Source organism: Ictidomys tridecemlineatus, chromosome 3 (genome assembly GCF_052094955.1).
Source record: "Ictidomys tridecemlineatus isolate mIctTri1 chromosome 3, mIctTri1.hap1, whole genome shotgun sequence".
In the NCBI taxonomy this organism is placed as follows: Eukaryota; Metazoa; Chordata; class Mammalia; order Rodentia; family Sciuridae; genus Ictidomys; species Ictidomys tridecemlineatus.
The window spans coordinates 58,995,923-59,023,733 of NC_135479.1; the positions used below are offsets into that span (position 1 = coordinate 58,995,923).

The following is a 27,811-nucleotide window of genomic DNA, read 5'->3' on the forward strand; positions in this document are numbered from 1 at the left end:
GACTGGGAAGGAAAGCAAATACACCGGATGCAGAATCACTAAACCAACTCAGCACACAGCAGTGATGTGAAGAAATTAAAGTAAAAATACTTAAATCCTACACTGTATAAATCCTCAAGTAAACATATATGACAGAATCTCTGGAAAAAAGCCAAGAAATGGTAAAATAATATACTATGGAGATAGGCTCACCCAACTGGTCCAACAGGAAGAGGTTGGCTTTGACACAGATCAAAGGAAAAGACCCGGAAATAATATTTCTGGTAAATTCCACTAAGAGCTTCAGGTTATGTCTTCAGAAACCCATTTAAAGGCAGTTTTTTCATTTTCTTAAAGGCTTGATGAGTTAATGTCATTAATCTTAGGGTTCTTATCTGTCAAAATGAGAATACCTGAGGGCTGGGTGTATGTGTGAAAGACTGGGAACCATGAGAAAAAGTGGGAAGTTTAGAGTTAAAACATGAATAGCTCCAGGGAGGAGAGGATATGAGAGCTGTCCACAAATATGTGAAGAACTGTCATTCAGATGAGAAATCAGACAAATTCACAAAGTCCAGGTGTCTTTAGAAGAGAGGAGGGAGTCCCTCCCCAGAGTTCACAGGAACTAAGGCTTGGACTCCATTAAGGCATTCCTTCTAATCCTTGCTGTCCAAAACCAGAATGAGCTGGTAATCTCTTGGCCAGATTTTGGCTAAAAGAAATGGTATATGCAAAAAAGATGTGTAAACTCTTAACAGGTGAGTTAAGACACTCTGTTTCTCTGCTGTGTAGTTCATCATGTGGTTTATTCCCTTATACATAATGTCTATGATCTAATGAAGAATGCCATATATCATGGTGGTTAAAAGTTTAACAACCACCCACCCAGATTTGAATCCCAGCTCTGCCTCTCATCAGGTGACCAGTGTGAGCTTGAGCAAGCTAGCGAACTGCTCTGGACTACACTACCTACCACCTTTCCCCCATTTGAAAAATGAGAATGTAAGCATTTACCCCATGGGTCTGCTGTGAAGATTAAACAAGTTAATGCATAGGAAGTCCCATAACAGAGTCTGGCACACAGAAAATACACGACAAAGTTTGCAGTTTATTATGATTCCTCTACAACCATTTTAGTACTCTAAAGAGTCCTGATTACAATTCTGGGCAAAGTGTGATGTTCACCTGAGACTTTAGCACTTTAGAATATTGCAAACATATAGAGAACAGTGCTACATGCAGCAAAGAGAACAGCTGGACAAACTTCTCATTCTCAGACCTACATGATTTCTAAAACCAGCTACCACTGGCAGATATTCCTGACCCCCAAGTCGCCCTTACAATGCAAGTTGCTGTCCCATCATAGTTTTAGCAAAGGCCTGTGGGATATGGATCCTGGAACCTAAGAAGCAGGCTCCACTGAGGACAGCGCTGGCTTCTCAGGTTCCTCTCCCAGATCCACAATCCGGATGGCATTTTCTTTCTTGGAAAGCCAGAAGGCCGCATAGACTGGCTCTGAAAATTTGCAGTCAAACTTGTGAACCAGAGTCATGGAATCATATTCTACGCCATAGAAGGAAAGGGTCCCTCCCGGGAAGTTGACATAGATCCCAAGCCTCCGGAAAGGGCCAGCTTTGAGGGGGGTCTCTGTGTCACTGTGCCAGGCTGTGAACTCCTTCCCGTTCCAATGGAGGCTCCAGGAGAAGTTGTTCCCGGAAATGCAACTGTTGCGTTCCTCCCCTTTCCGGTCAATTCCTTTGCAGGTCAAGCCAAAGTAAGTGCCTGCCCCGGAGATCTCTATCTCAAAATAGTACCTGTGCAGGTACAGACTCTGTTGGGACAGCACCTGCCTCCAGTGCAGAAATCTGCTGGGGAGGTCTGGATAGGGATGTTCCCAGGGTGTGGTGTTGGTGACTTTGCGGTTGTCCTCTTGCAGTCGGAGATACCTATGTGCTGTGTCCGGGTCAAATGTGATATCGTGAGCATCTGAAGAAACACAGAAGGCAAGAAGGGTGTTTCAGGAAACGACAGCTGATTCCAACAGAATGCTTTAAACCCAGATGGCCTCCAAAGCATGTCTGGGAAAACACCCACCCCCTGTTGTCCCTTGACCCAGCTGCTATTCCCTTAGGAAAAGAGGAGGATAAAGACAGAACAGGGAGAACACAAGTCACTCCACTTAGTTCCTTTCTGAAGCTCAAGTTGCTCAGCATTCACTGTATTATTTGGTGAAGTGAATCAAGCAACTCATTCATTACTCATTCATTCAACAATTCTGTGAAGAAAGCCTGGCACTATTCTATCAGTGTTAGCAAAGGTTTGGGGATATGGGTATAGCTACATTCTATACCTTCACTCATTTAAAAAAAAAATCTTTGTAGTTGTAGATAAACAGCCTACTTTTATTTTATTTGTTTGCTTTTATGTGGTGCTGAGGATCGAACTCAGTGCCTCGCACGTGCAAGGCGAGCGCTCTGCCACTGAGCCACAGCCCCAGCCCCACGTTCACTCATTTTTAAAACTATTTGACTAATAATCAGCATGGTGAACTGTCAAATAATTCCCCAAATATATTCTATTTCTAATCCCTGAGAATAATAGCACCTTCCTGCACACAGTTGCAGAATCAAGTCATTCTTGACATGTCTTTTGCCCTTATTCTTAAGCCCCATCCCTCCACACAGACAACAGAAAATTCTGTAGATCTCCACACTTCTCTCCAGCCCTCTGCTTCAACTCCCATGTTAGCCACCACCAAATCTCACCTATACCAGTGCCATAGGCTCCTCACTGGCTGCCCATAATAATTCAAAAGATAATACTATGAATAATACTCATAGTAACGTTTAAAAAAAGGGAAAAATTAATATGTATAAAATACTTTTAAGGCAGAAGAATCTGAATTATAATAGCATATATTTAATTTTAATTTAATGTAATGAATACAGGATTTTTGAGCCAGGCATAGTGGTACATCCCTGTAATCCCAGTGTTTGAGGAGGCAGGAAGATTGTAAGTTTGAGGCCAGTCTAAGAAACTTAGTGAGACCCTGCCTCAAAATTTAAAAAACAAAAATTAAAAGAGAAAGGGCTACAACTGACTGCCCCTCAGCTCAATCCTCAGAACCACACACACACACACACACACACACACACACACACACACACACACACACAAGAAGAATAAAGGGTATTTGGGTTCTTTTATTAAAATGGGTCTGCTTATAAAATATAACTGTGCTTCTGTCAGGAAGCAGGAAAGAACAAAGAAAACCACATGGAAACCATTTCCTGGGAAATAAATAGGAGCTGTGGCAAGAACAGGAGATAGTCATCGTCATAAGTAAAAACCAGAGAAAAAGGCTGTCCATGAGTTTCTCCACCAGTGGTCACCCTCAAAAAATAATCAGAAGCAGGGTTCAATGGCATGTTCCAAAAAGAAGTTATAAAAATGAGCATCGGCCACACAGTGTGATCTTTCCTCTGCTAGCAGATGAGATCTGATGAACTGGTTAACCATCATCGAGTGTTTTTTATTTTTCAATTTAATTGTTTTAGTTGACAAAAATTGTACATCTTTAGGGCTGGGGTTGTGGCTCAATGGTAGAGAGCTCGCCTAGCACAGGTGAGGCTCTGGATTCAATCCTCAATACCACATAAAAATAAATAAAATAAAGGTATTGTGCCCAACTAAAAAAAATAAATTGTACATCTTTACAATATTCAACATAATGTTTCAAAATACATATATATATTGTGGAATGGCTAAACCAAGCTAATTAACATCTAATTAACATACGTGCTACCTAACATGCCATATGCATTTCTTTCTTGTGTGTGTGTGTGTGTGTGTGTGTGTGTGTGTATGTGGTGAGAATACTTAAAGTCCATTCTCTTAGCAATTTTTTAGTTCATAATGTATTGTGATTAATTATAGTCACCATGTTGTACAACAAGCTCTTGAATTCATTCTAACATGAAGTATTGATTAGAAATATAGCGCTTTAATTCATAATAGCTAAACTATGGAGCCAACCTAGATGCCCTTCAGTGGATGAATGGATAAAAAAAAATGTGGCATATACACACAATGGAATTTTACTCAGCAATAAAAGAGAACAAAATCATGGCATTTGCAGGTAAATGGATGGCATTGGAGAAGATAATGCTAAGTGAAGTTAACCAATCCCCCCAAAACCAAGTGCCGAATGTTTTTTTTGATACAAGGAGGCTGATTCATAGTGGGGTAGGGAGGGGGAACATGGGAGGAATAGATAAACTCTAGGTAGGGCAGAGGGGTGGGAAGGAAAGGGAGGGGGCAGGGGATTAGCAATGATGGTGGAATGTGATGGACATCATTATCCAAAGTACATATATGATGGGGCTGGGGTGGTGGCTCTGTGGTAGCGCAGTTGCCTAGCATGTGGGAAGCACTGGGTTTGATTCTCAGCACCATATGAAATAAATAAATATAGGTCCATCAACAACTAAAAATTAAAAAAAAAATTTTAAAAAGTAGATGGATGAAGACACGAATTGGTGTCAACATACTTTATATATAACCAGAGATATGAAAAATTGTGCTGTATATGTGCAATAAGAATTGTAATGTATTCCACTGTCATCTATTTTTTTAAAAAATCAATAAAAATACAGTGCTTTTAACAATGTTAACAGAACACGTCGATTTCTTAGAATGACAAAACAATGTGTTGTGCAATTCTGGCCAAGCGAGACTTAAAAGTGAACCAACCATTTGGTATCTGGCCAAAACTCTTAAAAGTGCCAAGATTATTAAAGACACAGAGAGACAGAGGGCTGACCTAGACTGGAGAAGACTAAAGAGATGGAAATATTTGTATTACTAGGTTGGAATCTGGACCAGAAAAATTGGTGGAAAATTAATGAAACCTAAATAAATTCTATGGATTAGTTAATAGTATTGCAACAATGTTAATTTATTAGTTTTGATCAATGTATTATAGCTACATACAACGTTTAGAAAAACTGAGTGAAGGTATACAGAATTCTTTGTCCTATTTTTGCAATTTTTTTCTAAGTTTTAAATTATTTCAGAATAATAATTATTTAATTGAATTTTAAAAGGTGTATTGTTTAGGGATAGTCAAGAGGTTACAAGAACATGAATCCTATATGAAAAATGGTGGTTCTCACTTGAGCAAAGCATTTCACTGACACCAGCACCTGGGGAAGGGGAAGCTGTTCACAACTTACATTGGAGGAACTCTTTCCTGGTTTTGGGCTCAGGTTTTGAGGTCCGATACTTGCGCTGAATGATGGCAGAAACTTGAGTTTTGATGTCATACTCCTCTAGAAAATCAGAGAGTTGTGAATGCACACCTTCTTGGGTAGTCAAGAGAACTTAAGAAAAGTACACCCTTCCCTGAGCTTCCTGGGGCTCGAGAGGGAGGGCTGGTGCCTACTAACGAGGAACACACTTAATGGACCACACCACTTTCACCGATGAGATACAATCACCAGAAAAAGATCCCACACTGACTTGAATTTTTACCTCCTAGCACAAGCAGCAGCAATGTGAGAAGCTAGTTGCAGAAATGCAGCCCACTGCACAATGTGACTAACTTACCTTCTCCAGATCTTAATTATAAAATAAAGCATACATGAAGTATAATTATAAAAATAAAGTTAAGATATGGTTCCATTAGTCACATGACCTAGCTAAAGGATGGCTTGGAAAATAAGCATTCCCCAATTTACTCTTCCTTGCCTGGCTCTCTATTTCCCCACAGACCATTCCTAGAGACAAAACAATTATAGCCCATGGCCCAGAAAACTCCTCACCTTCTTTGGAGAACTCCTGGAGTTTTTCCTTGTAGTTCTCCAACAGCTGGATTAAGTGTAGGGTGGAGTCTGTGATGACCTTGCGGATGCCTGACAGTTTATCCTTCAGCCCTATGTAAACACTAGGGAAAGCAGTGTCTTCCGTGTTCTTGAACTTGCAGTAATCCTACAAAAAGGAAACGAAGAATTTGTGTCTTAAATTGGATTGTTCTCCTTTATGCATCTTTAAAATGAGTTGATAACATACTTCAAGGAGAAAATGTATGTATAGTGTCCATCTCAGGTCTAAAAAACATAAAAATAACTTTTTTAAATGCTGCTAGACTTTAAAAAGTGGGCCTTTTGAAAACCAAGTGAGAACATGAGCTTTTAAAATCAAGAGGGACCTAATATCCATGAACAGCTCTAATACACAGCCGAGACCGAGAGTCATAAGAATGAGAACATTCTAGCCATGGTAGGGCAGGAGGAACTAGTTGCAGTATTCTAAAGATCCACAAACCATCCCTCAAACAGGAATGCTACCTTCACCTTGTCAATTCAGTCCAATGTGTAGTTTTCTATAAAAATTTTTTCTATAAAAAATTCTTTTACTGTGCTTTCCAGTTTGAAGTGTTTTCATATAGATGATCACATTAAGTCATTTAAGTTCCAAAACAACACGGGAAACAGGAAAGATTGATTTCAGATATAATACATTATCAAAACTCACAGGCAAATGAGCATTGAAGAGCAGAATGAATGCAGAAGAACACTTAACCATGAACATGGCTATGACAGAGCCAAGGAATAGAAGAAAAAGTACAAATCAGAAAGTTGATAGGAAGGCACATAAATATTTCAATATTGTAAAAAGATTTGGTTACTATACTCAATAAAAGTAGAATTTTCTCTCAATGTGGGGAAAGAATAAATTATTCAATAAATAAACTGTCATTTCAATTGACTAACAGTTTGGGCAAAAATAACTTATCTTTTACCAAAATTAATAACTGTTATCTTATGCTAAAATAGATCTTTAGATCTTATACATCTTAAAGTTTTAATGTAAAAAACAAGTTACAAAAGGAGAAAAGAAAACAAGAAAAAGCGATTTTTATACTCTTTGGGCAGGAGATCTTGGAAGAAACTTGTGACAGAAAATCAAATTTTTATCCATATTCATTTGCTGCGTTTTGATATTGAAAAGTAGAGACACAGATGAAAAAGGAGACACTATTCAGGGGCTGGGGTTGTGGCTCAGTGGCAGAGTGCTTGCTTCACACATGTGAGGCACTGGGTTCTAGCCTCAGCACCATATAAAAATGAATAAACAAAGATATTGTGTCCATGTTTAAACTAAAAAACATTTTAAAAAGAGAGAGACACTATTCATATTTTTACTATCTTTCTTTGTATGTTTCTCTTTCTTTTACTTATTATGAGAGTTAACTATAAAAGATTAACTATGGCTGTCTTTGGGTACCGGGACTATGAGTAATTTTTTTCCTTCATATTTTTTGTACTTCCCCAATTTTTTCACAATAAATAGTTTATTGCACCTAGAAGGATTTTTATTTTTCAAAAATGCAAGCAATAAAAATTATTTTGTCTTTTGGAAGAAGACTTGCAAATTATTTATTCCAATCTTCTATTTGGATAAGTGAGAAATTTGAGACCCAGAGAGGTTGAATATCTTACTAAAAGCTCCACAGCTTATTTATGATAGATGCAGGATGATGAAATTTACCCCCAACCTACTGTTCCTTTCCTGCAAAATGACATGTTCTTTAGATCTGGTTCATAAGGCACATCTCATAATGTATAATGATACATTATAGTGGAAAGTTCCTTCCCTCTACTGAGCAGTCCTCAACGACCCAATAGACACAGCTCTGTCTGAAAAAACAGCAGGTGTCCAGTTTCATCCCTGCTAGGTAAGTTTCCACACAACTGCCAGGGTGCTTTATAAAATATACTCATCTGCCTTCCTCACTCCCCCTCCCAAAGTCCTTCACAGTCAGATGCCTGCTTGGCCCCACCAGCCTCATCATCCACCACTATGTGCCCAGCATACTGTGCTCCATCTCTGTGAAATGCCTTGGTTCCCCAAGCCAGCCATGCTTTCTCAATCTTCTGTGCTTTCGCACATGCTGTTCCCTCTACTTGGAACATACTGCACCTTGAACATGACTTACCTTCTAGGACCTTCCCTGCTCTGAGCAATCCTTCCTACCCCTACCACTGCTGTACTCTGCTGAATCAAGACCGGTGTCTCTGATTCCAATGGGGTTTTATTAAAATGCAGTCACATTCATAGATGTGCCTCAGGCTTAGTAGAAAAAGGATTCTCTGTGGTACAGCTGCATGGATACCTCCACCTCTTCCCTTGCCCCACCCCCCATTTCTGTACCTCCAAAAAGAGGACGGTGTTGCTGATGGCCGCCAACCTCTCCAGCTCCTGCTTGCTTTTCTCCATCTCTACACTCCTGTACTCCAGGTGGGTCTTGATGCCATTGGCCTGGTTCAGAGCAGCTTGCTCTTTCTCCTCCAAGAAAAGCATCACATCCGCCTGGGCCTTCCTCACAGCAGCAAGCAGTTCCCCAAACTGCTCTTCAGCTACCACCTTCACCTCCGACACCGACACCTGGCAGGGAGGGAGTGAAAGGCATTCAAAAATTCATTAGTGAGGCATTCAATTTCATGGAAGCTCAACATAAAATATAAATAAATAAACAAACAAACTTGATAAACCCATAAACGAGGGAGCAACGTTCTACTGTAAAAGGAAACTTTTATTCCTGGAGAAAAGATTTACTCTCCTGAAATGTAAGTGCTTCTTTGCTGATTGTTAACTTAGTCTCCTTATCCATTTGATGAGATTGCTATGTGACTTGTGGGATTTCTTTAAGCTCTGACAGTCTGGGTCTGTTAATCAAGTTTATGAAACCAATTTTTTCTACAAGAGAAATGTCTGTATTCAGTATATTTGATAGGGTACTTCAAGAGGTAAATGAATAACTTGACCTTTTTGCACAAATAGATAGTGTGAATCAGCTTTCTCAGCATTTTATTACACCTGGTTAAAATGATCACTGAACAGTCTGAGCCAAAAGCACATCTAAGATCATGGTGTCTCTGCAAAGCACACAGTCCCCAAGAAATGTTTAAAGCAATTACAGGATGAGCATTATCAATGCAAAATAGAATTCTGCAATCAAACTATAAGACAAAATCAATATTAAGGGTTTGCATGTTGACATGCATGCTTGTGGAACTCTTTCATGAACATCACTTCTGAATGCCTTCAATTACTAGCACATTTACAACATCAATCTGAGTTCTAAATGCTGTCTTCTTCTCTTTAATAGTTCTTAAGTATGTAGACAGCTCCCTCTGCATCTGCACATACTGTACAATGCTCTTAAATTTCATAGATCTTGGATATTCCCTGACCCAACCCCACAACCCAAAGTCCATTCCCTACCTATCTCAAGTCTCTCCCATTGTCCCCACCATCCTATCCCATCTGAGATCTTCTGAGTATCCCCTCCAGGTGCTGTTTTCTATTCCTGGTCCCAAGGGTAAGTGCCAGGTCTCTAAAGGGAGCCAAAACTTAGGATGGGTGCTGCAGGGGCACCTCTCTATCCTGGAAGGCAGGGAGAATAAGACTCAGACCCAAAAAGTGAAACTCAATAAGAGAAGAAATCAGAAAACAAGGGCCTGTGGTCCCAGGATGCCAAGGTCAATGCTTGGCACCAGAATCATGAGCCACCACACAGCTTTGTAGATTCAAACAGCAATTCTTTATTCCAGCTCTCACACCACCTCCACACAGGTCCAGGGGCAATCGCGTTCTGCCGTTTCCCGCACAATTCACCTACTCCACGAGGCTCTCTCCAAATCCCATTTTAATCTCACGAGAACTCAACGGGAACAAGCAACAGGAACACCCTAATCCCAGCAATAATCTTCAACCTCTAACTTCCCTAAAACCCATTATCTTAAACTGGCAACGCCTTAAACTCAAGGAGCCGGTTACTTCCTCAAACCTGATCAGCTCTAAACCGGGATCTGCCTTAGTCCTTGAGCAAGGTCACCTTATTAAAGCATGCATGCAATGTCCCATCGAATGTCCTCTAAGCAGCATGGGGTACGCTTGGCAAGGAAATTTCGATGCGTCATTCCTACTTGGTAATGGCCCTCAGCACCAGGACATGTGGGATCCTGGACGTTTGAAGGAAAATGAGAAAAAGAAAAAATGATATCAGGTAGGAGGACTTCGGTCAGCTGGGGACCCTGCCTCAGACCAAGACTCAGGAATGTAATCCCAAGAGAATTCATGGTCTCTGATCAGCCTTTGATCCAGTGGCCAAGGAGGAATAAGCAGGGAAAAGGAAGCAATTGGGATTGTTCCTGGAAGAGGGGAAAAGGTTCGTAGACACTCCCTCCATTCTCATTTTTATGCCAACGTTGCTATCACTTGTTGGCTTATTAGGCTAGGGCAGCTGGGCACAGCTGGTAGGAGGAAGAAGAGACTAGATGGCAGATTTTCTCTAAATTCCTCAAGCCCAAACCAAGAAAAGGCTTCAGACAGATGGCTGTATTGAGAAGCAAGGGTAGCACCAGAGGTAGTTTAGGAAACTCAGAGGAAATCTATTGTTCAGGGTCCCTTTGGAGCTCTGGGATGTTCAGGCTGAGCCTCACTCTGGGGAGAAGGAAGGGCAGCAGGCTGTCCAGGAGCTCCAGCCAGCAGTCATCTCATTAGCATATTAAACTGATGCCCTCTCAGTTTGGAAAGGGAACAGGTCTTAGCCCTTTGGTCACTGTGGGCACTAGGTCAGGAGCACCACCTCTACCCCTAATGGACTAAATACAGAGGCTGTCATTGAGCAGGTGACCAAAACAAGATGCCAAACCTACTCAGCAGTTTATGAAGCAAGAGTTTACAGATGTTGCCTCCTTGTCATTATAAATACTGTGAATTCTGAGACAATTAATCATAACTGGATTTAAATCTGAATGTCAAAATATGTCTTCATATTATAAATATGAAAGCAAAGATGGAGAAATCTACCTTAGAAGAGAGGTGAGATTACTCATTACCTTTTGTGGAGGAGGGGTGGGATAGCTGTTGATGTCTTACCCAAGCTCCACATTAAGGAACATGTTCTGGATCCCTGGCTTACTGCCCTTCCAACCCTATCAGGCTCAGGTATCCAGACTCCATGAATCATAGAGATCAGCAGAGGCTCCCTGCCCTGCCTACTCCTGATCACTACCATAAAACAGGAGGAGGACTAGATATGGGTAGTCACATGAGATGGGTAGAGAATCCAAATCCATTTACTCTCTATAATTCCAACATATAGGTTCCTCATAGAGGTACCATACTGTGAGCTAAGAGGCATAAATCTGAAGACAAAATTCATGATCCACATCCCTTCCCTGCCACCAATGAGGAGAGATAGTGCAAAGGGTGCTTTGAATGATATTGGTGAATGGCTCCTACTGTAGCCTCTCCTTCCTAAACCTTCCCATTGAGAAATACTTCTTCTTTCCACGTAAATGGAATGTATGAAGGATATTATTTACTACCCAAATGATGACAAATAAATAGTGCAGATAGGAGGGGCTACAAACATATCGAAGTAGTCAACAGTTAGTGCTTTATATTTGAGGATGGTGCACATGCCTATCAGTGTATGAGTCATTCTTAGGTTGAAAGAGCAACATTCCCAGGTTCTCCTGTCCCACCAATCTAAGGGACCCCAGACAAGCCTTATCACATCCCTTGTGCATGAAGGTCATTGTAAAATTACCTCCCCTGGTTACCATACCATTATGAGAACTGAATAGGGATCAAAGTGTCTAAACGTTGAAAAGCCAGAAAAAAGCTAAAATGTGATTTTCTAAGTCATTTGAATCCTGAAAATCAACTGTCTCTGAAGGTTTATAAGGATTTAAAGGAGTAATTATTTTTCTTCCTTTAATAAAATATTGTGGGCAAGAAAGAGGTTTCATTCTTCAGCAACTAATTAGTTATAAACATAAGAAGTGGAAATTATGGGGCTGGGGATGTGGCTCAAGCGGTAGCGCGCTCGCCTAGCATGCGTGCGGCCCGGGTTCGATCCTCAGCAGCACCACATACCAACAAAGATGTTGTGTCCGCCAAGAACTAAGAAAAAATAAATAAATGTTAAAATTCTCTCTCTCTCTCTCTCTCTCTCTCTCTCTCTCTCTGTCCCCCTCTCTCTCTCACTCTCTCTTTAAAAAAAAAAAAAAAAAAGAAGTGGAAATTATGGGCTGGGGTTGTGACTCAGCAGTAGAGCGCTTGCCTAGCATGTGCAAAGTGCTGGGTTCAATCCTCAGGACCATATACAAATAAATAAATAAATAAATAGATAAATAGATAATAAATAAAGGTATACAATTATTTAAAATAAAGAGGTAGAAATTAAGTTAAAATGGATATATGTATTACATTAGGTGGGTGGATGATGGATGAGTGGATGAATGGATAGGTAGACAGATGGATGGACATGTATTTAAGTAGGCAAGTGAGTGGATTTATGGGTAAATAAATGAATGCAAGGATGGATGAATGAATGGATAGGTAGGTGGATGGATAGATGGATGAAATTATTCATTCTCAGCATATGAAATGATACTGCTGACTCATTGTCATAGAGTAAGTGTTCAGCAATCTTTTCTAAGTAGTGGTTATTGGCTTGCCACCAATAAAAGCTATTTGTAGAATTGCTTGGGTCCACTTATAGAGTCTATTTGGAAAGTAGCCACTTCTAGAGAAACTAAAGCCAAGCAGCCTGGTACACCATTGGCCTTATCAAGTACATCCATTTATCCCGCAGTTCTAAAATCTTTTTTTCTGGATGCCAGGACATCAGACTGGTAACACACATTCAGAACATCCTCCCTTGATGGAAGAAGCCAAGATTTTTTATAATTCCTAGAGCTCTAACTAAATACCTCCCTTCTATATACACAGGCACATTCATACACTTTTCTGCTGATCAAGAATGCACATATAAAAATAATGCTGTTATACCATGACTAATCTTGGTTCTACTCTATAATATTAAAAAGCAAACCACTCGCCAGCTTTAAAACTTAAGCAAACTTCATAACAAATCCTGACATCAAGGTGAGGCTGCCTCATAGTTTAGCCAACTATACCTACAATTCTCCTAGCAGAAAAACCCCACTGGACCTACAACCCATGTCCCACAACCCCCTATAGCCTGACTGACCCTGAAGCAGCAGCCAGACATGCTGAAATATAACAGGTGACCCACACCCATCTTACCAAAACAGACTTGTGATTGGCTTGAAGCCTGGCAATGGCATTTTCGTTCAACTTGAGTTTCTGCTCCAAGTCTAACTGGGTGTACCGAAGTTCAGCCTGAGAAACAGAAAGGAGAGAGTTAAGAAGGAAGGGGCCCAGTTGTACTCAAAAGTCCACAAGGGCAATGGCGCTTTTCATTCCTTAGGTCCCTGCCTTTCTTCCATGAAAGGGAAAGTTTGACCTCTGAAGCTGATCTCAGAAGCCAGCCTAGAGGTGTGAAGCATGGGCTGTATGCCAGGGCTGTTCTGGGGCTGAACTCAGCACAAACTAGCTAAAATGTACCTGGTTCATACAGTGCTAGATCACCTCTTATCATGCTTACTATACCCATAATAGGTAAAAATTATTATCTCCATTATGTAGATGATAAAATTGAACCATTTACCCAAGGTTAGCAGCTCATTAGTGTAGTTGAGTCTAGACCTTCTGACCCCCAGAACAGCCTAACAAGGAGAGTGAGTGAGCCTTGGAGCCAGACAGCCAGGTAGGGAGTCCAGCTCCTTTATTTAGCAGCAGAAACTTTGGAAAAATTTAATTATGCATGAAAAAGACATTTTTTCCTTATACTCACACTCAACACAGAAAACTTTATGACCAAAATGTGTGTGTGTGTGTGTGTGTGTGTGTGTGTGTGTGTGTGTGTGTTTTCCCCACATGCAGCAGTTCTCACATACTAGCTGGGTTTTCTTCAATTTAATTCAATTCTGAGTTAATTCTGATCATGTCAGATCCACATGATCAGGTCCCATAAGACTGTAACCCCCTACCACCACTTCAGATACCAATCCAAGTCCAGATGGTGACCCCTGCCTCTGACCAACCAGCTAGAAATCAGAGGTTCCACCACCTGCTTCTCAGGTTCAGTTATTTGCTAGAATGGCTCATAAATTAAGGAAACATTTTACTTACGTTACCTGTTTATTATGAAAGAATACAAGTCATATAGATGGAAGATGCATGGGGCAAGGCATATGGGAAGAAGCACAGAGCTTCCATGTCTTCTTTAGGCACTTACATGTTCAACAATATGGAAGCTCTCAGAACTCTGTTCCTTAGGTTTTTATGCACACTTTAATATATAGAGACACAATTGATGAAATTCATGGCCAGTTAACAACTCAACCTTCAGCCCCTTTCCTTCCCCAGAGGTTGGGAGATGGGGCTGAAAGTCCCAAACGCCTAACCAAGTGGTGGGTTCCCTTAGCAAGTTGTCCCCATCCACAGGCTGTCCAGGAGCTCCAGCCAGCAGTCATCTCATTAGCATACAAAAGACACAGATCACTTCAGAGATTCCTTAGGCCAGGCTCCATGGCACACACCTGTAATCCCAGTGGCCCTGGAGGCTGAAGCAGGAGGATTTCCAGTTCGAATCCAGCCTCAGCAACTTAGCCAGGCCCTAAGCAACTCAGTGAGACCCTGTCTCAAAATAGAAGATAAAAAGTACTGGGGATGTGACTCAGTGGTTAAGCACCCCTGAGAAAAGAAAGGAAAGAAAAGAATAAAAGAATGAACCCAGACCATGCATCCCAGGCAAGCATTCTATCGTTGAGCCACATCCCCAGCCTTGCAAGGGTTTTAAGAGCTATATATGTGTCAAGAAATGTGGCCAAAGATCAAGCATGTATTTATTATTATTTCAGAACTTAATGCCTCTAAATTTTCATATCTTCATTCTATGAAATGGAGATAAATAAAGTGCCTGCTTCCTAAGATTGTAAGATAATGAATTAAATAAGATAATGTATGTTAATAAGAACTTGGATTGCTTCTTGCCTTTTGGCTAAGATCAAGTATAATAAGAGCTTGGTACAGTACCAAGCATGTTGAAAGTGCACCCTAAATGTCAGTGGTTGTCTTTGAGATCCTCCTCCTCCTCATTATCATCCATCTTACTACTATGGCTGATTTCCCTTCATACTCTATGTTTGCTCCTGGAGGCAAGTAGAGGCAGGTAGAGCCAGCCCTTGCCACTCCAAACCCTCTCCCAAATCCTCCCTCCCTCCCCTTACCACAGCCCCACTGCCACTCCAGCCAAAGCAAGTGCAAGTGTTTGCCTGCCTTGACCTTGCCTCCTGGGACTCCCTAAACAACTTCTGCCAGAAAGTCTGTCTGACAGAAAAATCTAAGACTTTGCCAACTTCCAAGGCCCTGTCACTTCCCTGCTTCCACAAGGGCATGAGATAGCAAAAAGAAGTAATAATAATAATAAATAATAAGCAGCTTTCAGTATTTTTAATAGCTTCTGTCTGCATTTAAAGCTGTGAGTCATTATGCCCCAACAGACCTCAAAGTGCATAAATGAAGTGCATAAATTAATTCTTCCAAGGAAGCCTGGGGGTTCCAGGCTCCCTAGTGGGGAACACAGCTGCAGGTAGAGCAGTCACTTCACAAGTACACTCTGCAGAAGGCTGGTAACCTTTGACCAGTCTCTAGGGAGCCCCATGGCTTCTCACCCCAATACCTGTAACCTAATGCCTAGTAGTAGAGAATGAGAAAGAGTCAAGGGTCTGGCCTATTGGGGGAAATCCTAGAATCTTATATAGTGACCCATTCTAGAAGAAAGGGGAAGAACATGAACTGTTTGTTTGAAAGAATTGAAAGACATAACAGATCACACCCTAGCAACCAGCTCATACAACATGGCACCTTAATAGTAGCAACGTGAGTTAAAGCAGTTGTTCCCAGTCATGTTCTAAGGAGACACCCAGATATCCAAAGAGGGGCTTCTCCTCTGTCTGCAGACTACCATAAAAGGAGAAAAGGGCTGCTAAGTACTGAACCAGAATCTCTCTGAGTGAGTCACTCCAAGGGAAGGCACTCCCAATTACCACAAAAGGTGGGGCCAGTTGGGAGATTCGTATATCCAGTTATTCCTGTTCCTAGAAAATGATGGGTTGTCTCAGACTCTGAGGTTTCCCAAGATCAGCCATGCACACATGGCCAGGGTGGGCCCTGCCCATACCCTACCCAAGTGCAGAACAGTGGTACCTATGAGCATAGATGACCTTCTAGCAAAGGGCACAAAGAGACCTGCACGCTTCATCAAGGTATTGGAAAAATGTACAAAAGGCACAATATTTGGGGTCTGCAGACTTGTTTCTTGCTGGCTGTATAATCTTGTCAAATCATTTAGATTCTCCTCTGGTACAAGGTCACAGAAATATATTGACTGAATATTTCCTTCTTCTGTCTACAGAGCAAAGGGAAATCCAAAGCTTGGTGGCTGGGGATAGGTTAGAGATGAAAGAGGAAGAACTGAGAAAATGAGAAGAGAGAAAAAAATTCCAGATGAAGTCAGTTCTCTTGTATTTCCAACCATGTGAGGTTAGTGCTCTTGAGACTTATCTTTGTAATCACGAGAATTTTACCTGGATATTGATGCCATTCCTCAGTTAATTGATCAGGACCTATTGCATGCCAATTCAGTCAACTGAAACACTCCCTATCTGTCCTTGGAAGGCTTATAGCCTGGTAGGCTACTTATGAAAAATCAAGTTACATCAAGCACGGTGGCACACACACAATCCCAGCAGTGTGGGAGGCTGAAGCAAAAGGATCACAAATTTGAGGCTAGCCCAGGCAACTTAGAAATACCCTGTCTCAAAATTTAAAATCTATATCTATATATCTATATATCTATATATATATGGCTGGGGATATAGCTCAAAGGTAGAGGTTCCATCCTCATTCTCGGAAAAAGTTGGGGGTAGGAGGGAAGAAAGAAAGACCAAGTTACATATACTGAATCCAAGGCCTTCTTTACAATTTCTAAAAGAAATTTTCATCCTGAGTGCCTGCATATTATTATTAACCACCTACTGGCTACCAGCAATCAGACTCTGAACAATGCTGACTAACTACTCCCAAGTAAGCACAAAGACTTTTGGCTCTCTGATACTTGGCTCTTACTCTACATGGAGACTGTGACCATGGTCAGCATCCAGTCCTGAATTTTCTAGAACCAAAACTGAGGTTGAAGGTAGTGGCCCGGTACAAGTGGGGTCTCCAAAGATCTAAGGCCAAGCTCAACTCATATCTTCTCCTTCGAGAACCCTACCCTAACATTCCCAGCAATGGCTGCCTCCTTTGAACATGCAGCACTTGCAATGTGCCAGCCCTTTAGCACTCTGTGAAGCCATGGTATGTGCCCTGGCTTCCTGACTAGATTCCCAACTCTGGGAGGTTGTGGACTGGGCAGCTTAGCACTTAGCCACAGACTTCATAATGTATGATAAGCATGAAGAACAGGAAAGAACCCCACGGGACAGAATAGACAGGAAAGGTAGTCACAGGAGTCCAAATTTTACCCTGCTTCTCATAAACATGGGGTCTCATTTCCATGGTGCCAAGTTTGAGATTCAGCAATGAGAGGAGTTAGCAGGAGCCAGACAAGACCAGCTGCTTTGAAGAGGAAATGGGTGTGGGGGCAAAGGGAAGGGCTGAAGTCCCCACTAGGTATAGCTGGGCTCTCAAATCCCAGCAGGATAGAAAACATCATCATCAAAGAACATCCACCTCTCAAAGCCCACAGGTTTTGCCCAATGGTCTAGATATTGCTAACCACAGGAACTTCAGAAAAAGCTAACTTGGCAGCTGAGAAATGTCAATCACTCTGTAGATCCCCAGCAAGATCTCAGTGCTTTCTGTCCCCCTAGATGAACCTGCCATTACAATTTCCTGTACACAATGCCTGCCTGAATAATGATTAGCCCACTCCAAAGTGACCTTCAGAGAGTAACTGCAGTAGGCTTGGGCTAGCTGAAAGGAACCCTAGGTTGGGGAGCCTTAATGATAACTGATAATTCTTTCAAAACAATCACAGTGGAGCTAGAAGCTTAAGCTTCTTAAGACATCAAGGTCCCATGTCTTCTGGGCTGTTTGCTTGGGCTCCTTGTAAGAAATCCTTTGTTCCTAAGATTTGGTGGAATTGCATAGAATGTAGCTGCACTCACAGAGTAAATTTGCTCTCCAAGCTGAAAATGAGGACACAGGGTAGAAAGGACATAGGATCTCGGTAGCAGACCAGAAAGCAGGGGGATCTGTGTTACAGGGCTGCCACACTGTAACTACAGCCATGACTGCTTTTCAGCCCACAGACTACCTTAGAGCCCCTCACCCAATTGCCTTTATTTTACTTTACCCAGCTCTTTCCTAGGATATCTGCATTTGGAGTTCTGCCCAGCTCTCCTGCTCAAATTTCTATCACCCTAAGTCTCTGTGGCATTCTAGATGCCATACATTTAACATTTATATTGTATCCGTGTTGTACCAGGCATAGAACATTTCTGAAGGAAACAAAGTACAGTTAAGAGGAGGCAAATACAGGGATTGGGGATGGGCTAGAGACCTCTCTTCCCACTAAAATCGATTTGGGTAATATTGTTATTTAACAACTCCGTCTATCATTTTCCAGTTAATAAAATAATAAAATTCCAGCCAGGCATTGGCTCAAGCCTGTAATCCCAGCAGCTCAGGAGGCTGAGGCAGGAGGATCTTGAGTTCAAACCCAGCCTCAGCAACTCAGCAAGACCCTTTCCCTAATAAAATATAAAAAAGGGCTGGGAATATGGCTCAGTGGTTAAGTGCCCCTAGGTTCAATCCCTGGTACCAAAATAAGTAAATAGAATAAAACTCCTATATTATACCCAAAGGGAATAACAATACACTTTGTCTTAAAATCTCTACCATATGTATGGCCAGTTTTTGGAGTAAAACATATCAATAAGGTAAAGTTACACTGTTGTAATTTTGGAGTCCTTCCTTCATGTCCCTCCAGTAGGATGGCTTTCCAGAAACTTCCATGCCTCACTGCATCACTTAGTCAACTGTATGAACTGAGACAAATGTGGTGGAGATAATAAGAGTTTTCACCTCACAGTTATTTGAGAATTGGATGAGAAGAGCCACAAAAATTCATTTTAAAAAATACTCAGTATTTTGACAATACTCAGTGAAGACTATTTTCCTTAACTATGTGGAGATTTTTCCTTTGATGTGTATATTTGTTGCTCTCTCTCTCTTAGTCTGACATCCTTGGTCACAGGAAACACTGGAAACAATTAAATGACTTCCCAGGCCGGAAGCAGTGACTCACTGACAAGTGGAATTCAGAGCTCTCCAAAACAACTCCCACCAGCACTAGATAAAATATGTGTCTAGGGATAGATATAGAGGGGGTGCCCTAGTGTGCAAACCCTCTTTCCCAGAAACCTCTTTCCTTTACTGCCCAGGAGCATTTGCCAAGAAATTACTGTAAACATGCCAGCCATGCATTTGGGAAGTTGGGGCAGGTATGAATATAAGAAATGTGGGACAAAAGTCAACTGTACTTCCCTACAGGAAAAAAAAAAAGTAAGAAAAAGTGCTCATGGAAAGTCAACGTGGGAGAAACAGAGCATATAAACTTGCTGAATCAATTCCCAAGGATTTCTCTAGGTCCTCAGCTTTAAGACAAAGGTAAGTTAGATATTTCACAATTAATGCCTTTATCTGATAGAAGTAAAATTACAGGCTCTCAGCACAGTATTCTTAGTTCCTTCTGATACTCTACCTGGTGAGGAACTTTCATTTTCCGTAAGTTAACCCATTCTTGACATTACACCCAGACCTGAGTGTCAAATTCTATTACCTTAGCATTTTTTCAAGCTCTTGGATTTCACACTGATTATCTCTAGCAGGACACTTTTCACTAGTCTTTGTTTAGGATAAAGGGAAAAAGAAAAATTAGGGGAAAGATTTATACTTTTCTCTTGAATTTCCGCCAAGGTGGGTGTTTTATTAATTAACAGTATACGTGCCATGTAATTCCCTCCAGAGAGAAACATCTCCTCTGAGCCCCACAACTTCTACAAGCTACATGAAAAACAGCAGGAAATGCAGAGAGAAGCAGAGACAGACACAGAGGTAGCACGACAACAGGGAGACAAGGAGAGGACAGAGTGACCTACTTCATTTTTCAAATCCAAGGGCAACAGATTCTTATGCTGCACGAACAGCCAGGAGCTATGGCTAATTTCCTTTTTCTGTACATACAGAGCACAGAAGTGACATCAGCAGAGCAAAGGATTGTGGTGTGGCTGGGCTTCCCCAGGCGAGCACCATGTCCCACTGCCCTGTCCCAGCTGGACAGACCCCAAGCACTCACCTCCTTATCTCTGCGGGCAGCATCCAGGGAGACTGTAGTGTGGTCCTTGTGTTCATCCTGGCCACATTCCTGGCAAATGCACTGCTGGTCACTGCAGCAGAAGGCAACCAGAGGGCTGTGGTGGGCAGAGCAGGTAGGTAGGTCTCGGTCCTTTGATGGCTCAGTCAGCTGGTGGCTGTGCAGCTTACTGTTCTCCTGATGAGGACGCAGGTGCTCCTCACAGTAATTCACCATGCAGGTGAGACAGGACTTCACTGCCTTCACCTTGCTGGTTCCAAGGCAGAAGTCACACAGTATGTCCTCCTCCCCATCTTCACCGGGTGCCCCTGACTCTGCAGAGGAGCTGCCCTCTCCCTCTGTCTCCTCCACAGCTCTCCCGGGGGAGCCCAAGTCCTCTTCTTCTGTGGGGCTGACAGACCCAGAATCTGAGCTGAGAGGGGCCACAGGGTGAGCAGTGACGCCAGGCAATGGCCCTGGGGCCATCAGATCCAGTTCAGTCATCCTGGAGGCTCTGCCGCCTAAGCTGGCGTTCCTCTGCCCCTTGGCCCAGGATCTGGGCAGCCCAAGTCAGCCCAGAGAACCACGCCTACATGATTACAGCTGCCTCAAGATTTTAACTGTTTACTGCCTCCAGGAGGAAGCTCAGTTACTCATAACTGCACTTCAGGCTTGGATGGCAGCCAGTAGCAGTGACAAGGCGGCTAGATTACTCGGGCTCAGGACTGGCTCAGAAAGTCTCCTTGCTAGCTCATACCCCTCCTCAAGTCCAACCCTGAAACTTCTATTGTTAGGTGAATCATTCGTCCCCCATAGGCTCTGCAGAAGACCATGTGTGTCTGTGGCTGCTCTAGAATCACTGGAGATTCCTAAGCTCTGTCGTAAGCCTGTGTGGCTTTGAGTGTTTTCACATCTCAGAACTGGGCATGAGGCAGCTAGCAGAAACTCATGGAAAAACCAAATGAGCCCTCTGACTTAGACTGGGGCATAGCTCAGTGGTAGAGTACTTGCTTAGCAGGCAAAAGACTGCGGGATTTCCCACATCAAACCACAAACCACCTGGCTTGTTTCAAGATACTTGCTTTTAGTTGACTTTAAAAATCACTAATTTTGGAAAGCCACAAAGCTGAGCAACATATTATTCGTCTCCCACTAGCTGTGCTGTAGATAATACCTCGGACAAATGTGTCCACATGTTGACTTGAAGGATATCAGCTCCTAGAAGCCCTCCTCTTGGCTGCAGTATTTCCTCCTGTAATGCAAAGCAAGAAAGTGCAGTTGGCTCTGCACCCATTCTTCTGCATGCATGGTCCCCACCAGCTGGAAATCAAAACTATCAGGAAAGAAGTTGTGTCTCTATGGACAGATACTTCTCTCATCATTGTTTCCTGGATCTTACAGTATTACAGAGAATGACACTGCCATTTCATTGTATTAGGTGTCAGAAGTCATCTAGTGATAATGGAAGTGATACAGGTAGAAGATATGCAGTGTTTAGATGAAATTACTCTGTCATTTTTGTGAGACTTGAGCATGTGTGGACTGTGGTGTTTTCGGTAGTCTGTGAACAAATTCCCCTTGGATTTCCTGTGACATTTCTGATTTCTGGACTTGAGAGTCTTCAGGACTTGAGTGTGAGTCAGCCCCCTGGGGATGTGGTAGGTGGGCAGTTGGAGATGTTGTGCAGAACTTCAGTATGGCTTGTAAGGCCACATCCAACACTACAAGCAGGAGCAGAGAAGGAAACCTTCTCTCCATGTGTTAAGCTTAACTCTTGTCTTATCCAAAATCATGACTTGTGAAATCTTGCAGAAATTGAGTCATGCCAAGAAGTTTGGATGTTCTGGGGAGCAGGGGATGTTATTCTATTTTGTCTCTGCATTATGATGTGTTACTGGGTGGGAACTTGAAGATGTGCTTAGGCCATGGAGTCTCCTTCCATGGGAAAGGGCTTTTCAAAGCAGCCCTTGTCCCTGTTTCACCTGCTTCTCCAGGAGGACACAACAAAAATGTTCTCAGAAGTTGGTCCCTGATCTTGGTCTTCCAGCCTCCCAAGTTTGAGAAATAAAATCCATGCTAAAAATTACCTAGTCTCTTGTATTCTGCCATCACAACACGAACAATGCCAAGAGAGTCAATCAGCAATCTACCTGATATTTACATTGTGGTTGTCTACACCAAACACCTATTTTGTAACTGAACCATTTTCGAAGTGCACACTTAGTTGAATGTCATTAAGCATATTTGTGTTGTTGCCTAGCCATTGCCACCATGCATCTCCAGAACTCACATGGACATACTCTTGCCATCAATACTGAATTCGACTCCCCTCCCCAGGCCTAAGACTTCTACTTTATGTTTTTATGAAGCTGATTATTGGGAATCTGAGATAAGTGAAATCTTAAAAAATTTGTCTTTCTCTGAACACCATCATTTTCAATGGGTGCAGTTCAGCCTCACTCCTGGGTATACCAAGTCCACTGCCAAGTCTGCAGGGTCTCAATTGGACTCTGAGTGAAAGTCAGGGTGACTATGCACATGAACTGTCTGTCCATGTCAGTGGGCAGCTGTGATCCCAGGATCTAGGGTCATGGGTCCCACCCAGCCTGAGGGTCCCCTCCTGCCTCAGGTCTTTGCAGGCCAGTGTGTGCCAAGGCCCTGTGCCTGGTAGTTTCTGTTGCTGATTGGAGGATGTGTCTTGAGCAGGGTGCAGGGCCGTCTGTGTTGCATAGAGGACTCTGGATTCAAGTGACCAGGCATTGTGTTGTGGGTCATGATGGACTACAAGTAGAAACAATGCCTGGATTCTCCTGGGATCTGAGCAGGGCCATACCATGTGCTGAGAATCGTTGTGGCTTCCTAATAAACAGGGCCCCAGGATCCCAGAGGAAAGGGCAAGTCCAGAGCCAGTGGAACCTCAGTGTCTTTGAGAGCACTTTCTGGGTTGGAGGAAGGGAAACATGGATGTGATGACTCTGATGTAGTAAAAAAAAAAAAAAAAAGATAATACCCCTGACAAGTGGGTCATGATGATCATGGTTACCTAGGTTACTTTTCTGGGACTTGAAGACTGCTTTTATTGAAACCATAGACTCTTCACTTGTGGCTGCACAGGTGTCTGATCTTTTGATATCAGAGGGCCAAAACTCCACCTTTAGATCACACTAATGCTAACATTTTCTGAGAAAAGGTCTTTTCCTTCCCATATCTTTCATTGGTGCATTATCATTATACACAATAGTGAGATTTATTGTTACATATTATTATGTTATATCCATGTACAATAGAACACTATAACTTGGTCAATATCATTACCCAGTTTTCTCCTTTCTCTCCCCTCCTGCCTACCCCTGGTCACTTTCCTCTAGCCTATTGGTCTCTCCTTCATTTTCATGAGACCCCCCCATACACACATTTCTTTTCCTTTTTCTTCTCTATCTTCCACATATGAGAAAAACATACCACTCTTGACTTTATGAGTTTGGCTTCTTTTGCTTAACATAATACTCTCAAGTTCCATCCCTTTTATTGCAAATGGCATAGTTTCATTCTTATTTATGGATGAATAAAACTTCACTGTATATATAAACCATATTTCTTTATCCATTCATCCATTTTTGGACACGTAGGATGGTTCTTGGGTATACCAATCCTTTGGTCTGTCTCTTTGAAACTCTCCTAGAGAGTTGTGATACTGGTCTTGGAATCAGCATCAGGTCCTCATTCCAGGGTATTGAAGATTAAACACCTGAGAAATGCTGAGGCAAGTACAGAAAACAAATTTTATGTAAAAGATAGAATAGAGATAGTAGTCTCCTCCAGAGAAGAATAGCTGGTACCCAAGAGAGTGTGGGGGGACGGTCTCGCTTTTTCATACAACCCCCACCTTATTTCTTTCCTGCCCCAAAGCAGAAAAAGAGCCACTCAGAGGGTAATTGCTTATGCTGGGAAATGGGATCCTTCGTCCTTCCCCTCCCCTGGAGGTTTTAACAAGGGGTGAGGGGTGGTGCTATCTGGAGGTTAGCTTTAGCAACTCTATTTCCTTTTCTTTGAATTGATAATTAGCCCCCATCTTTCCTACCCAATCATTTATTATCTGTGCTGACTACCTTTCCATTATCCCTGTCTCAGTTGGATGCGTAGGTCAGTGGTAGAGCCCTTGCCTAGCATGCTAGGTCCTGGGTTTCATCCCCAGCATCACAAATTTAAAAATCTCCTTGGAATTTTTTCCCCATATGTGATTCTCCTGAGTCATGCAGAGCTGTGATTCACAAACATAGATAATATTTATCCATCATACTGCAGAAATTAAGAAAAAACAGTTCATCAGACTGAGAAAAATAAATAGGTCATAATACTGAATTTGATTAATTGAAGATGTTGTACTTCATCTAGACTGTGTCTTTTTCCTTTTTCTGAACTTGTCCTATCATATATAAAATAAAACTAATAGTAGTAGGAGTGAGGGTGTCTTAAAGAGTTACTTCTGAGTCAGTTGTTCAAATTCACTTTGCAATTTTTCTGGTAAAATCCCAGTCTGAGAGCCACCGAGAGTGAAGTTGCATCATTCTTCTGGGAACCAGCCCAGTACTTTACTAGCTAACCTTTGGGGGTAGACCCTGTGGACCCCTGGCCTGGGGTCACTATCAGCAAACTGGTCTCTAGCCCTACTTTTCTTCTAATTTAAGAAATCAGTTTCTTGAATTGCTTTAGTAATTAGATATTGCTGGCAAAACAATGGGAAAAAATGGAGAGAACAGAAGAGCATTAAAGACTTTAGGGATCATTGCTCTTAAACTCAAAATATGATATTCCTTTATGGGGGTAGTGACTGAACTCCACAGGAAAGAGGAGGCATCCCAGGGCAACATACATGCTTTCCCTTTGCAAAGACAGGAGGATATATATATGAGTTCAGAAGGCAAGACTGCCCACTCCACAGGAAAGAGGATAAGGCCTGTCTTGCTCAACACATAGCAAAGAGCCCAAAGGATGCCTGCCACAGGATGAAGAACAACGTCTTCAGCTATGGGCATCCACCATCTAAGGAAATGCAACAGGGTCATTTCCTCCCTAAGCTACAAAAGATCTAGTCCTGGGTTACCTCCAGGTTCCTATTTAACTACCAATGAGATGTGGCCACAAGGCACAGGTACAGCCTTGATGCCCTCTTCTCAAACCACCCAAGCTTACAAGGCCAGAATTAGCTACTGTACCACCCAGGAACTTACTGGAGAGCCTGCAATGCCCTGGAAATAAAGGACTCAGGAATTTGACCACATTCTCCAACTGGTGGTTATAAATTCGGAACACAAGGCCATGACATTTTATGGGGCAAAATAGTTGGAATATTTGAACTGTGCTTTGTTGAATCACCATATCAACCCTTTTAACAATACTACAAAATATGGCATAATATATCCCAAAGTAATTACAGAAATTAAACTTAGTTATCTTTTTAGGTTTTGACCAAAATAGCACAAGAACCCACATGTAATAAATGAAATAAATCTCTTAAAATATGTAACAAATGTTCTCTCTTGTCCTAAGACAGAACATGATTTTCAAGTTTGGCTCTAAACCAGCTGTTGTCTTGACAGTGCATGTTTTCTAACACTTGGGCAGTTGTCCAGCCCCTAGTCAAAATCTAGCTGTTTGTTAGGATACCACACATTCCAGGAAGCTGTACACACCTTCCTAAAGGGTACAATTATCTCATATCAGCCAGGGTGTGACAGCCACTAACATGCTAAGAGAGATGTGCCTCAGCAGCTCAGCAGGCCAAAGAGCCAGGACAGGTCAGCCGTGCTGGGCACACAGGTGGGCCTAGGGACAGATGTCTTTATGCAACATCAGGGTACAAAGTGAAGGTAAGGGACTTCTTGTTTTTACTAGTGAGGTACAGACCTTTGAAGTAGGAAAGAATCTCAGAAATATCTACTCTCCTCAACATCTATAATTAAGAAAACCCAGACATGTTTTTCAACAATAAGTAGAGACTATAAACTCAGAACATTGTTCAAAGGAAGGAAAAAGACTTTTTCATTCTGGACCCAAAATGTGCCCCTCCCTTCAGGGACTGTTTGTGGTCAGGTTCTGCGAACAATACATCATTTTCTGTATAAACAATACACTATCTGCCTCACCAAAATCCTCCAGGGATCTCTTAAGTTTCAGGAGTCCTTAAAGCTCAATTCTTAATTTTACTTCCCCCGGGGACACCCATTTGCTCAAATGGTTTCTACGTCTGCTTTACTGTTGAAAAACCAGATGGATAAAGAGTGCTCTGTATTTCTGTTCCCTGATTGTCTGGGTGGAGGAATTGTACATGTCTTTTAGGATGAGAGGACATCATTCCTCTCATGCATAAACTCAGAAAGAATATGTGATACCAAGTCTGCTCAAAAGAAACCACTGGGATCCAGCTTGACATAACTATAGCCATCTTGGTTGTAACCACAATTTTGCCCACCAGGTGAACCTGGTACACATCCAAAACCCTATAGGATAATTAAAGTTGTTAAGATGATAGTCAACTGTGTCATGCTGGTGACTGATGCTCAGAGGGTATCTTTTGAAAAGAGACCAGATGCATTCTGGTTGGTCACAACCCATCTTTGTCTACTTTAACATACAGAACTCTTCCTCTTGCCTTGGGATACAGGGATCTTCCTGTTTTGTTGCTACTCAAGACATATTTCTGTCTGTAAGTCCCAAATATTTAAATTGTACTCTGTGCAATCCTGCCTCAGAGATGGGCAAGTCTATATTAATTTAGATCCATCATATGAGAAGTCTGCTGTAATGTTCTTAACTCTCAAGAGAGACACTTGGGAAACCAGCTTCTTTCTCCTCTGAATATGGACAACCACCCTGGGATCTAGGAACTGACCTTAGGTAGAGGTCTTCACAGTGAACAGCCAAGCAGAGGCTGTAAGGACCATGTCCTTAATGATGACATCATTGAGCTGCAGAATCAGGTTGATCCACTTTCCATACATTTCTTTATGGCTTAAAAGCATTTGGGTTGGCAACTCCATGGCGCTCAGATTCTTGACTCAAATAAATTGTGAGATGATAAACATTTTTGTTTTGTATTTGTTGATGATATGAATATGAGAATGTTCTTGCCAGACCCAGTCAAAATTAGAGCTGGAAAGTAATAAAGAAAGAGAGCTTATGTCTGCCTGTGTGAGATAAGTACTATTTCAGGGACTTTCCTTTTAGTTCTACATGCACCCTATGATTTGCCTGCCTATAATTTAGGCACAGATTTCTGAAACAAAATATATCTTTGCAATACTGGGGAATGAACCTAGAGCTTGTGGATGCTAAGTAAGTACTCTATCACTGAACTTCACCCCGTTCTTTTTGTGTTTTGTTTTGAGACAGGATCTTGCTACGTTGCCCAGGCTGGGCTTAAACTTGCAATCATCCTGCCTCAGCTTCCCAACTCACTGGGATTACAGGCATATGCCACAGCACCAGGCCAAAACTTATATGTAATAAACTTTGTAATAACTG

At 42.0% G+C, this 27,811-nt stretch overlaps 1 protein-coding gene across 2 annotated transcripts; it reads right to left on the reverse strand.

Moving 5' to 3' along the window:
- Nucleotides 1-1,067: 1,067 nt before the first annotated feature.
- Trim16 (tripartite motif containing 16) lies at nucleotides 1,068-27,781 on the reverse strand. 2 transcript variants are annotated; one of them, XM_005338866.5, is made up of 7 exons: nucleotides 27,180-27,781; nucleotides 20,291-21,539; nucleotides 13,108-13,203; nucleotides 8,194-8,427; nucleotides 5,802-5,967; nucleotides 5,214-5,309; nucleotides 1,068-1,965 (listed from the first exon to the last, which is right to left on the reverse strand). In XM_005338866.5, exons 2-7 carry the CDS (start codon nucleotides 20,789-20,791, stop codon nucleotides 1,382-1,384), a joined length of 1,677 nt encoding a protein of 558 aa, XP_005338923.2. In that variant the 5' UTR covers nucleotides 20,792-21,539; nucleotides 27,180-27,781; the 3' UTR covers nucleotides 1,068-1,381. The 2 variants fall into 2 exon arrangements, with proteins under 2 accessions (XP_005338923.2, XP_077899043.1); XM_078042917.1 differs by lacking the exon at nucleotides 27,180-27,781 and having other exon boundaries at nucleotides 20,291-21,719.
- Nucleotides 27,782-27,811: the final 30 nt, after the last annotated feature.

Coding starts and splice junctions, on each gene's coding strand:
- Trim16 (XM_005338866.5), bottom strand. CDS start 20,791: ATGACTGAACTGGATCTGATGGCCCCAGGGCCATTGCCTGGCGTCACT. Junction 8,428..13,107: donor CCAATCACAAGTCTGTTTTG/GTAAGATGGGTG, acceptor CCTCCCTGCCAG/GTGTCGGTGTCGGAGGTGAA. Junction 5,310..5,801: donor CCAGGAGTTCTCCAAAGAAG/GTGAGGAGTTTT, acceptor CTGATTTTCTAG/AGGAGTATGACATCAAAACT.